Source organism: Lissotriton vulgaris, chromosome 7 (genome assembly GCF_964263255.1).
Source record: "Lissotriton vulgaris chromosome 7, aLisVul1.2, whole genome shotgun sequence".
In the NCBI taxonomy this organism is placed as follows: Eukaryota; Metazoa; Chordata; class Amphibia; order Caudata; family Salamandridae; genus Lissotriton; species Lissotriton vulgaris.
In genome coordinates this window covers 1699338587-1699351198 of record NC_141695.1, presented here as the reverse complement: position 1 = coordinate 1699351198, position 12612 = coordinate 1699338587, and the positions used below count along the sequence as shown (strand labels likewise).

Genomic DNA, 12612 nt, shown 5'->3' with positions numbered 1-12612 from the left:
GTCAACTATCTCAATGATTCATAATATAATAGCGCCGACCCACCCAACATTATCATACTAAAGCTGTGCCAACCAGCTCAAGGCTTCTTAAAGTAATGGAACAAACCAACCCAAATGTTTTGCAATGCAATAGTGCCAGCCAGTCCAATGCTTTCAAACTCCCACATTGTCTGCCAACCCAATGCTTCCATACGAAAATGATTTCTGTCAACACAGTGATTTCATGCCAAAGTAATGTCAACTAAACCGATATTTTTATTTATTTACAATTCAATAGTTTTAGTCAATACAATGCTATCACCCTACAATGATATCAGCGAACCAAATGCTTTCATAGTACAACAGTGCCGTCCAATCCATCCAATCCAACGCTTTCACATTAAAATGGTGCCAGCCAACCAAATGCTTTCATACAACAACGATGCCAACCAACCAAGGCATAGTACATTAGTATCAATTAAACCAATAGAGTCATGGATACAGTGTTACCATAGAAATCAATGCTTTCATGGATGAACTATTGCCATCCTCCCCAAGGCCTTTATCGAAACAATGCGGTCAACAATCCAAATATTTCGATGCGTACAGTGATGTCATCCAACAAAAAGCGTCATGGAAATGATGGTGCCAACAATGGATGCTTTCTGGAGTACAATGACACCGACAAATCCCATGTTTCACTGGTATAACACTGAGCATCAATTCAATGCACCTCTTTAAGACTGGGATCTCCTTACTTGGCCTTGGAAATTTCTCATGAATATTCTTGCTTGCCCTTTTACCCAAATCTCTCCTGTTCAGTGCATATGCAAATAAAGGTGATGGGGTCTAGTGCTCTGTAGAACGCACAGGGTTCGTTCCATAGATGTCTTCAGGAAGGAGAGAAGCGGAAGGGGTAGGTTTGCCGAGTGGCACAGTGACCATACAGAATAATTTTAATGATCGATGCAAGCACAGGGGTTTGATGTTGTGTCAACCTCAGTTGGATTGTGTTACTGAACGGCATATGGCATTTAATATTAACTCGCATTAGAACATATGCCAATGAGCACTGTGTCTGAACGAGTTTCCCGTACTTGAGGAAAACTGGTATGTAAATAAAATCATACGAAAACAATGCCTTTAGCTGAGTTTCATTTACAGGAAATGTGCCAGGCTTATTTACCTTAAAGCCGGGCATGCCAGGAGGGCCGGGTGGACCGGGAGGACATATTGCCGGACACTAGAAAAAAAATGCAGATATGTTAAAGGTTTATTCACAACTTTTTCTACTCAAGAGGAATGTATTATTTGTTCTAGGCGTTTCGCTGAGAAGGACTAGTGGTTGACAGCTAAGCGTGTTAATGTATGCTGCATATACCTTTGAGTTATAAGACTCTATTACTTTATTCAGTCTTTTATTATTTAAAGTGCAGTACAATGGCCACGAGGAGCGGATTGTAATGATATGCAGCACATAAGATATGTCAATAAAAAAAAGCATTATATAAAAAGAAAGACCCAAGGAACGTACTTTTGCTCTTAGGGCTATGTGGGCTGGCATGCACCAAAGATAGCCCAAGGTGTAGAAATTAATCTCAGAGTACCCAGTTTTGGTTAATAGCTTGAATTACACAAGGCGTTCACCCCACAAAGTGCTTGTACAATTGATAAGTCTAGGCTACCTTGAGCTGGGAGAAGGTGCACCAGGCTGAAGGTGCCTGTACAGTCAAGAGTGATTCTACAAGCAGATAGTTCAGACTCTCACCAAAGGCCTTACAGACTCAACCCCCACACTCTGCCTGCAGTACTGAGAGGACAAGCAGAAGTAGATGCCTATTAATGAACCCAAAAATGATGTACCTGCAGATCACCCGTGCCATCAGGAAGTACGCCCGGAAGACCCTGCCAGAAGTGAAAAAGAAAAAAAGCTTAAATAGATTAACTGTGCAGACCAAGATCCCCCCAAGTCTGAGGTACTACATTATTTCAACCGAGTTCCATTTGTTCTGCTGGGTACACATATCTGCCTCTATAAATCACTTGTTTTTAATAACTCATTCTATATAGAATGTTATCAGTCCTAAATGTACATATGCCTGAATCGTTCATTGTATCCTTATACAGCTTGCTGTTGCTTCCCGGCTATGCGCGTGCACTATAAATGCCTATATATATATATTGCTACAAACCTACATATATCATTCGTGCAGCAAACCACAAGGAGCAGGAGGAGTGTGAGAATGCCCTCAAATGTATGTGTTTGTGGGCATTCCCAATCTTTGAAACCATGTCTTGGATTGCCCACTTCCCTTGAGCAGGAATTAAGAATGGTGGACAAGTCTGCAGTCTTTGTAGATTCCTGGCAGGCACAGGAAAAGGTACATTTCTTTCTAAACCAAATTTAACTTTGTGAATTAGGACCAAATATTCTGAGGCTGCTCGCAAGACATGACAGTGAAGATACGGTGTGGCTCTTCCGTTTAAATATTTAAGTGTTCCCTACTGCTACTTTTATGTGACTCTTGCATCAAGCGGCAGCTGTTAGGGTTCTCAGAGGACCAGATGAATATGGTTCAGGTTAGCAACATCTGCTAGCATTCTTGCTGCTGCACTTAGAGCTTTTTAACTTTTTAAACCTATGTTATAGCTGCACTACAGTTCCAAGGCACGTTATATATTGCTCTTCTCAGTGCAATTTCTGGATCACGACAGGACACTACGGTCAATTTGCAATTCAATTATTAATTAAATCTTGCCATTCATTTGTTTACAGTGGATGCAGGTATTCAGTAGACATATGCAGTAGTAAATTAAAAGGGTAAATTCGCAAATGCACTGAGACAGTGTGATCCGTTTAATTGTAAAACTAGTGCAGTGTCTGCAGTTGAAGTAAGTCTGTATGGGTTGATGTGCTGCATTTCGAACCACCTCAAATGTTCGAGCATCCACAATAATTGCAGACGCTCAGGATGTACAAAAAACATCTTCATACAATGCCTTTTTGCTGAGTTTCAGTTAAAACGTTCAGGAATTGTGACCTACCCCACCGATAAGCAAACAGAGAAAATATACATCTTACTTTACTCAGATAAAAAAGATATGTGTGAACAGGTGTACCAAATGATAGTCAAAACACTTTCGCAACACAGATATCACATCAAATGCATGTCATGAACAATGTTAATCAATAGACTAATAGCCCGATTTGCAGATGGCAAAACAGGCAACCTACAAAAGTATATTTCCTGACCACATTTTTGGCAGCGTAGCAATGCCATAGTTTACCTTGGCAGTTAGGCATGCCATTGACACTCCCTGCAATAGGCTCTGAGAAGGTAAGCCGCTGGCTACATCAGAAATGGTGGAATATCTCCTCAATCTAGAACTCATCTGCCACACGTTCTGATGGAGTTAAATCCACAGATCACCTCCATGGAAAGAAAGGTGAACTTTTTAGAAAAGTTAAGTAAACTATCCCTAATATAATGGAACGTCCCCCCTTTACGAAGGGGGAAACTACCGTATTAGCCCTACGTATGAACCGCAACTGTATGGAACATTTCTATTACGCGCATTTCCAAAATTTCCCCAGCATTGATGAACATCATTAGTTTTTCAACCAAAATCTTTCGTTATCACTGTGGCTCCCCTTCCCTAGGGACACTGGAAAACTCTCAATTGGGTGGATTGTCAGCTTCAACCTTTGTGGAGCCCAAATGCCACCACAGCACATAATAAATTGATGCCCAAACTCATAATCTGCCTGTGAGACTTAATAACTGGATAATACTGTTGCGTGTAAATACATGTTTCAGCTTTATGTTCCAGCAGCCTCCTTTGAGAACATATAACGTAGCGACATTCATAACGAAGTCTTCAATCAATCAATCATCACTGCCATCCCTAGGGGACTCTGGCTGCTGTGGGTGCGAAGTCTCAGTCGAAGTCAAAGTCAGGTCTTGAGTTTCTTTCTGAAGTCCACCAGGGAGGGTGCTGTTCAGAGGTGGAGGGACAGGGCGTTCCAGATCTTGGCAGTGATGTAGGAGAAGAAGCAGCCTCCGACTGCAGCAGACCCTGCTCACTTTGCCATTGGATTCAAGCTTGCCTGGCTGATGAGGAGTGTTATCCTGAAACCAGTCCCAAGATGCTCGTTTTCGGTTCAGGAAAGACCTGGCTTGGCAGTTCTGGCTGAACTGTTCCCATGAAGAGCGGAGTCAAGACTTATTTGCATATAGCTGGGTCTGAAATGGGGTGGCGAAATGAGCAAAAGAACGATGATGGATATAACCCAGATCTAATAGTGACTGGGGGGGTGCGTGCCTGAAAAGTTTCAGCGCTCCGTCCATCATCTTATTGTTTTGCTATCTATTCTAACGGGTTTTACGTCAGTTCTTGAATGCCTTCATTGAATTCTAGAAAAGTCATTTGGTTAAAGAAGAACTTTGTGTAGAGCCCCTTGTGTAGAGCCTGAACGTAAAGTGACGGTTGTTGATTATCAAAGAGACCGACTAAATGATTATAAATTTACTAGATCAACTGACCATAATGACTCAAAGTGAATTTTGTATTTCAAGGCAAAGGTAGTGGTGGCAACATTCCATGCCTCACTATTGGGTTACCAGCACATGTACACATCAACATTTTTACTTTTGTATGGAGTAGCGTGTGGGCATTCGTGCATTCATCGCCTGGTGTGTTGACCAAGTCTCTGCTTCAATAAATAGTAGCTTAGTCTTGATACGTAGATTCTACAATTTTAGTTTAAGTCCAATTAGTAACACATCAAAGAAAAGGCATTTATATCTTGCCTGAGATTTCAAAACACAGCTCTTCTTAATTACTGAGGGTATCTAAGATTTTGACTTTAGGCTATGCAGGAATCATTACAAACACCAAAGTTTTTCTTTTGATGTTCCAATAATATATAATTGGTTTAAAGGGATATTTTGTCACCATATCAAATGCAACAGACAAGTCACATAGATCATGGACAGCCATTTTGGCAATCCTGAGGATGTCATCTTTGAACACACAGATGTTTTCAATCTCCTTATTTTGTAGGCAGTGTGAAAATATGTCTCTAACTTCACAATCTTGCCATTGCACCCCCAGCCCACTGATATATACTCATTTAATTCTACAAGCTCATAACAAGACTTACCGGTGGTCCAGGGGGGCCTGGAGGTCCTGCAAGCCCAGGGGGGCCAGACGGTCCCTGCAAGAAACAGAACATATTATTGACCTTGCGGCCAGTCTTAGCTGCCCCACCTCTCAGGGAAACTGAATTCACTGATTTGGTCTGTCAGACTCTTCAGTGGGATTCAGTTGTGTTTGCTTGAGGTTATGATACATCCCAAACAATGGACAAAACTATGGGGCCAACAGAGAAACAGGACAAGATATTTACTTTGATTTAATGGAATTCTCATGATGGTGAAATATGAACACTGCCCTTTCTAAAGTATGTGACATCCACCCTTTTTATCCCGGAAAAACAAGGCAAACAATTATAGTCGACAAACATATAAATACTATGTAAACATAAGAGTAATGTGGTATATCTTGCAAGAACTACCTAATCACTAGCTCTATGTCACCTAGGCAACCAAACGGTATACTTCTACCCCATTTTAAAGGATCTATGAATTGCATAACATCTTACAATAAAAAGAGCTGGGGACACTGTAGCACCCCAGGTGATGTGCTCAAAAGGGTCCCAAAAATTCAATATATTTGGTGGAAGGATCTTATATTCCAATCGGAGGTCAACATAATGAAAACAAATTTAGACCCTCATTACAGGATACCCAGTATCTATGGGGGAGACACCAAGACCAGAAGAAATAACTACAGACAATATTCGGTTCTCCTCGCCATCCCTCTGTAAGCCTAGCTGACATCCTTGTTCCCGGCCATCACAAGTTTATGACCTGGAACAGAGGATATCATGTCCAACCGTCGTCTTTTATCAAATACGGTTCATTTTCTTCTGACATTTGCCATCTGCTTTTAGCTTTTCAGCAGGTGGAAAATGTCCATAGTAAAATTTTTGGTTTTTAGCAGATGTTGCACTGCACCCTTGGAAAATTTGCACTTGGGGTTACCGCAATGCCTAACTCATTTAGAGGCTCTTGGTATTGTGACCATGGCATTCATAATTAGGAGCCCAGAGGTCTGTTTTTATTCTCATCATAAGGTCAAAATTGATTAGCAGCAATTGATTGTGGTGGAGGGTATGGAGAAACCAGCGTAAGATATTTGAGGTTTTACAAGATGTCTAGGTTTCTTTTAATTTAGCCCAAACTAATTTGTTAATGACTACCATCTGACAATGGGCACATTTTGAGTTTGGCGGATATGTGACATCCACCAATAAAGGGTAGATGTCCCGTCTGACAGACTCACGATTCCCCGGTTCTAGTTGAAGTCTGGGGTAACAGCATATGACAGTGGATCCTCTGATGGCTCCACCAGTGGAAACCTTTGAATGATGGCCCATCCACTACTGGGCCAATGATCAATCTACGGCAGGATGTTAACACTACTGTGGGTAATTTTTCCTTTGTACATTTTTTTCTATTTGGGACCACCATGGAAGGTCCTGGACAGGAAACCAAAGAAATAACCCTCACAGGCCTGGAGAAAACTCATAGCATGTCTTTTTGTTTTTCAATAACAAACTCACATTTTTGGAGTTTGTCTTTGAAAATAAAAATCTGTGCTCAGCAGGCCCTTTAAACATGGCGCCTGCTCTGCCAAATGTTGGTGCCTTCAGATGTCCTGCTGTGAGCATCAGACAGGTCAATGGAGGACTGGGGTCCGGAAGAGGGTCTACCTTCCTCTAAATGAGACTCTAGGTTTCTTCTTAGGTGCACCTAGTTGGGGTCTGATAAATTTTGGGTACCACCAAAAGTGAGAGAGCATTTAAGCCACAAAAACTCAAAACACGAAATGCACAAGTAACGTACCATAGGACCTTGCAATCCATTCCCGCCTGGAAGACCACTGGCTCCTGCTTTGCCCTGGAAAAATAAAGTGCAAAATCACAGAGAAGTCAACCTGAAACAGATGCAACATGGGGCTAACAGAGTGTTACCAGCAACAGTCCTCCCCTTTGAGGTGCCTTTGAGGGAAAAATCTGTGACTTGTGCAAAGCCACGCCATGAAAATTTGAGACCTTTAGGTGAAGCAATATACGATACTTCAATAAATAGAAAGAATTTTACTCCAATAGCCTGGATCCCAACTACTACTTTTCCCTATCTTCCTGCTCTGGATCAAAGATACACCTTGGTTAATTGCTACGCTCACTGGAATTCCCAGGGTTGTTGAATGCGCTAATAAGGACTGCAACTGCTACAAAGCCAAGCGTACTTTACAACATTGAGATCTACCTGTAAAGTAAAGAGAGTCACACTGCATGGATTTATATCCTAAAGCTCAACTTTTGATAACTAACAGCTACCCAGCACTTTAAATTAGGAATGGTCAAGAGCATCTGATATTTATTTTTTCATAAATTGATCCCTGCCATGATGTTCTTCCGCCTATCATTGGCAAGAGTCATTGGGTGTAATTTGTTTGACGCGATGAGGATTGGCAGCAGATATTGGTTGAACTTTTTTCGATAAAATGCACAAATTTCAGTCTCCTGGAAGTCGATGGTATAAGCAACCTGTGTTGCTCTGGATCATTATTCGGCTGAACTTAGTATGAAGGGATAGGGCACCGATTATGCCCACATTGAGGATGGACCACAAGGGCAGGGTTTTTTAAATGGATGCTCAAAGAGCCATTATGGCTCCTCATGTCATGGTATCATCTACTCTGTAATACAAAATAAGCTCACAAATAATATTTTACCTGCGAACAGTCATTCTCACTATTTTGATAAGTCAAACCTACTTACCGCTGGTCCTTGTGGGCCCCTTCCCTGCAAATACAATGAGAAAGGAAAGACTTAGCGCTAACACCAAGCAGAGATGAATCTTCTTTTAACAAACTGCTTTTCTCAGTCATGCAGAATTACTATAGCACCAGAAGCAGCAGGGTGCACGCTTCTCCCAAACACTGCTGCAGCAATGCAACTAACAGGTACAGCATGGGAAGTAACAGTTGGAGATTCCCTTGCACATAACACTTGCATAGCAAGGAACAACAGTGCAGCTTCTTTACTGCAATGGCCAGGTATAGCACAGGCAGCACCAGAGCTGGCTGCCCTGGCTGTGTCAGCACTATAGGCCGCCTTGCAAGCTTCTTATACATCACAAGCAATGGCAGAAAAGTCAGAAAAGTGCAAGCTTTACAGATACAACAAATAGAGCAGTTTCAGTAGCAGTACAGGCACTCCACAGTCAGCAGCCTAGCAAGATTCACTCCTGGACAGAACAGGCGTAGCAAAGGCAGCCACATCGTAAGCATCTAACACACACACAGATAAAAACAGGTGCAACACAGGGAGCTGCAGATCATGGCATTCTGAAACTCACAAAGTACTGTCCAGAAATAATTAATGTAAGTTCTACTCATGTCCTTAACTAAATTGTAGATATGAGCAATGCAAGCTTTAAACACACATACATAATATAAAAGTCTTCTGTAAGAAGCATAAACACGCACACAAACACGCCTCAGCAGCAATAGTAGTGCAAGCTCACCAAATTTAGAACAGGCAGAGCAAATGCAGCAACAGTGCTAGCTTTGTTGATATAAAGGAAAGGTACAGTGTAGGAAGTCGCAAGACCAGTGCAAGCTTCCCTCACACAACACGGGTACAGCACAGGCAACAGCAGTCAAATCTTCCATCAGACACAGAACATGTACAGCTCGGTTAGCCACAATATGCAAGAGCCAGTTGGGGCCACAGTTTATCTAGTACTCACCGCTGGTCCTTCCGGCCCCAGTGGTCCAGCATCTCCCTGAGGAAGACAAGAAAACAGGATATACATAACTCATAGGAAACAGAAAATGATATATAATGAGTTTTCAAATGAAATGTTACCTAATATTACTCGTCCACTCCATCCCAAAATATATCTAAGCCGGAGGCCATTCGGCACTCTGTAGAATCTCAGCCAAATGACCTTGGCCATTCTGGGTCTAGGCAGCTAAACTTTGAGCCCTCAACTTGTGCCATGACTTGGCCCAGCCCCTAGTGATCAGTGGATGCTCAGTGCCACTGCCACCCTTCACAGAAGGCGAAAAGACAGCTTCTTGCCAGAAGTCTACGCAATGGAGCCCCAGCAGGTAGAGACACAAAGACGAGCAGGCAAGCAAGGATCCGAATAGTCTTCAGAGCAACGGTGAGCATTGACCTCAACAGAGCCAGGATAACCTTCTACTCTCCTGGGCTTTCATATTTCAAAACTATATACTCTGTAAGAACCAGTCTTTGGCTAAATTGATCTGAATAGAATAAAGTTCAGATGGAAGGAAGAGTATGGCCCAGACTGACACCTTGCCATACACGCCATGCCTTTGACCTGAATTATTTGCTTCTTCAGCTCCAAATGGAAAAGTCCCTTTCATTTTTTTTACCACAGAGAATTTTTTAACTTTTTTCTACTAGAGAGTTTTTTGCAACAATGTGCTGACAAACCCGCTCATTATTGAGTTTTGTGGAACAATTAATGTGCATAGAAAGATACAGACAGATCAATAGAAAGATAAAGACAGATCAATAGAAAGATAGATAGATAGACAGACTGACAGATAGATAGATAAAGGTACAGCAATAACAATATATCATAATGTGAAGTCTCTCCTGTGCATTCTGGCGCAGACAGTTGTCCCAGGCAGAATGTTCTATGATCTTATCTTTCCTGTGTTAAACTTATGATTGAACTTAAAGTTTATTTCAAGTATTACTAGGACGTCTTGGAAACAAACAACTTTTATTTTTATTATTATATTGATTATTACGATTACAAACTAAAGTTTTGGAAAAGAGGACAAAGGGAAGAAAAGATGAAGTAATAGATGAAAAGGTATTGGTAGATACCAAGACAGTCTGCAGCTCTGTTAAAAAGTATTTTCATTTCAAAAGAGAGCTGTATGCACCCACCTCCACTACACCTCAACTTAAGTCATTTCCCGTCCTCTTTCACGGTGACCGCTTCCATGAAAAGAGAGTTGGACTTAACAGTAATGAGGTCACTACCCCCACAGGGAACCTCGTTAGGGAAGAGTCCCGCTGAGAACAGCAGAAACACATGAACTTTGTGCCAAGTACCAAGGGGAGTGTGTCAAGCAGTGCAACTTGCAGCCAGGCATGCAGTGACTCTGCTTCCCAGACCTGGTTTGATGACGCCTTCAAAGGCTCAATAATGTCCATAGGCAAATAAAGGAAGGTCCAACCAGAACAAAGTACCTTAAAAAAACATGATAGCAGTATTAAGGTGCAAATGCGAGCTCTATTTTTCTGATTGGTTTATTTTTACATACAAGTGTCTGTACTTTATCCTGTTTACGATTTTAGTATCGAGGGGCGCAATGATCATTGATATCCTGATTTTGTGGGTGGCGGGGCCTGTGGGCAGCACGCATTGATATAGGCTAACTCAGCTAGTTTTATAATCCTGATTCGTCAAATGTGTGTTCGAGTCTCAGTGTCCTGCTTCAACGGCTGCCGATATTACGACCTTTCAATTGTTTGATTCCTTGTATGTTTTGGACCGCATTGCACTTGATACCCTCTTATTGTTTTTCGTTTTTCTTTTTATAACAATAAAAAGATTTACAAAAAAAAAAAAACATGATCGCATACATGTCAAGGCAACGCAAAAAGGCAATTGATATTTCCTTAACCATACCAAAGAACGCCAGTCAGACGACTTACTCTGCTACAATTTGATCAGCCTTTACGAGGTATTACCTCATTTTAGCAAATAGGACTTGTGTGAATTAGAAATTGATAAATGCAAACTCTCGAAAAAGCAAGTGACATAACTTAATAAGGATGATAAAGGAGTCTATGACCAGTGACTTTGACAACCCATATAGAGACCCTTCAATAATCACAAATCTACATTCATTCCTCATCATTCTCTTACAGCCACGAAGGGGACCCATGATCTGATAAATAAAAGGAAACCCCTTGCATAAGCAGAGTATCACGTACAATCCACTGCTCTGTCCACCTGCTCTTTAAGCATTTATACTCAATGTTGGTGAGATGTGTCTCTTGCAGCACAACAAGTAGTGAGTATTTATCTTTTCTTATGTGCATTGCTTACATTTAGCATTCCAGTTTGGAAGTGTGAATTCATGTACCTTGGTCATCCTAGCATGAAGCAAAGAACCCAGCCAAGTGTCTCCCACTCATGGTCTCACTGGGGTTAGTTACCAGTTTATCCAAGAGGTAAGACTTACTGTACTGTTTCAATGCAATGACTGCGATAGTCCCTTCCACACCAGTCGATACTCAACATATCCCCAATCTCTCTTCTGAATCAACAAAACTCGAAATTGTAACCCATTCCAGAGGTAGACCACTCAAACAAACAAACATTAATGGGTTCTAATCTTGTTCACCAATTATCGGTTTGAGAAGGAGCAAAAGAGGGAGAATTGAAAGGAGGGCGTACCAACCCTTAAACTTTCTACAACAGCCCCTTTCAAATGCTTTGCTTAAATCCTGTGGATAATAAATCCTCATCAGAAAAATAAGAGGAGTGGTTGTGCTATCACACTTCTTCAATAAAAAGTATCATATACAGGTAGTCTCACAGTCTTGGGTGTGAACATAAGAATATTATTTTCATCGGCGTAAGAAGCAATTGGGCTTGATTTCAACTCCTCCGCTGGGGTGTCGGTGTCCTTATGATATTCTGGGTGGGGTAAGAAACTAAAGGAAAGAGTTGTGCTGCTGATGAACTGTTGTCTTGGAGTTTAGGAACATCTACACTGTTATATTGTTTTTCTCAAAGGAGTAATTCTTACTCACAAATTGCAGGAGAATGTCTTTGCAATTTAGCAGCCTAGCTGCTATTGTTCTAGATGGCTTCCACGGGCAGGGACAGCCATTGCAAACTTATGTGCATGCTCCATCGCAAAAAAGGAGAACAGATCATTCGAGTCACCCCTTTGCAGAGCCGGTTTTTGATGAAAAATTACATGCTAAGTCCTGCAAATCATTCAGGAAGGCCCTCAAACGAGCACTGTTCTGGAATCCTGTGCCTGACACTCCACCCTCTGATGCACTTATGCAATTCTTCAATGCAGACTTTTATCACTTTCACAGGATGTTAGAGCATGGTCAAGTGGATTAGGTTTATGTGACTCTCTCAGCAAGCTTCCTTGTACTGTGTACGAGAGAGTGAGGTCCAGAGCGACAACATCTATCTTTTGGTCAATTGTGTTTCTGGTGCTATGGATGGTCAGCCCAAAATCAAATCTAACTTGCCTGAGGAAGTGAGAGAAGGACTTAGATCAGAAACATGCAGAGAGGTAAGACAAACTGGTTCTGAATTCGAAGATTGTGGGCAAAAAGAAAATATCATAACCACATTTAAAGAACGGAAATAACCAAAGGAATGCTTGGAAATGGCAGAGGATACAAATTACAGGTAGCCCAGAATGTAATTTGTGGTACCACCAAGAAGAGGAGAAAAAGGTAACCAGTCAGTTAAC

The 12612-nt window shown here is 41.5% G+C and overlaps 1 protein-coding gene across 1 annotated transcript in view; it reads right to left on the bottom strand.

The window, feature by feature from the left end:
- Positions 1-12612, bottom strand: part of COL9A3 (collagen type IX alpha 3 chain) — a 217412-nt gene that overhangs the window by 132022 nt on the left and 72778 nt on the right. Inside the window, exons 6-11 of the mRNA XM_086929605.1 lie at positions 8865-8900; positions 7892-7915; positions 6951-7004; positions 5144-5197; positions 1843-1884; positions 1166-1222 (exon numbers count right to left, since the gene is read on the bottom strand). Coding sequence (XP_086785731.1) covers positions 1166-1222; positions 1843-1884; positions 5144-5197; positions 6951-7004; positions 7892-7915; positions 8865-8900 — 267 coding nt within the window. The remainder of the gene's footprint in view (positions 1-1165; positions 1223-1842; positions 1885-5143; positions 5198-6950; positions 7005-7891; positions 7916-8864; positions 8901-12612) is intronic.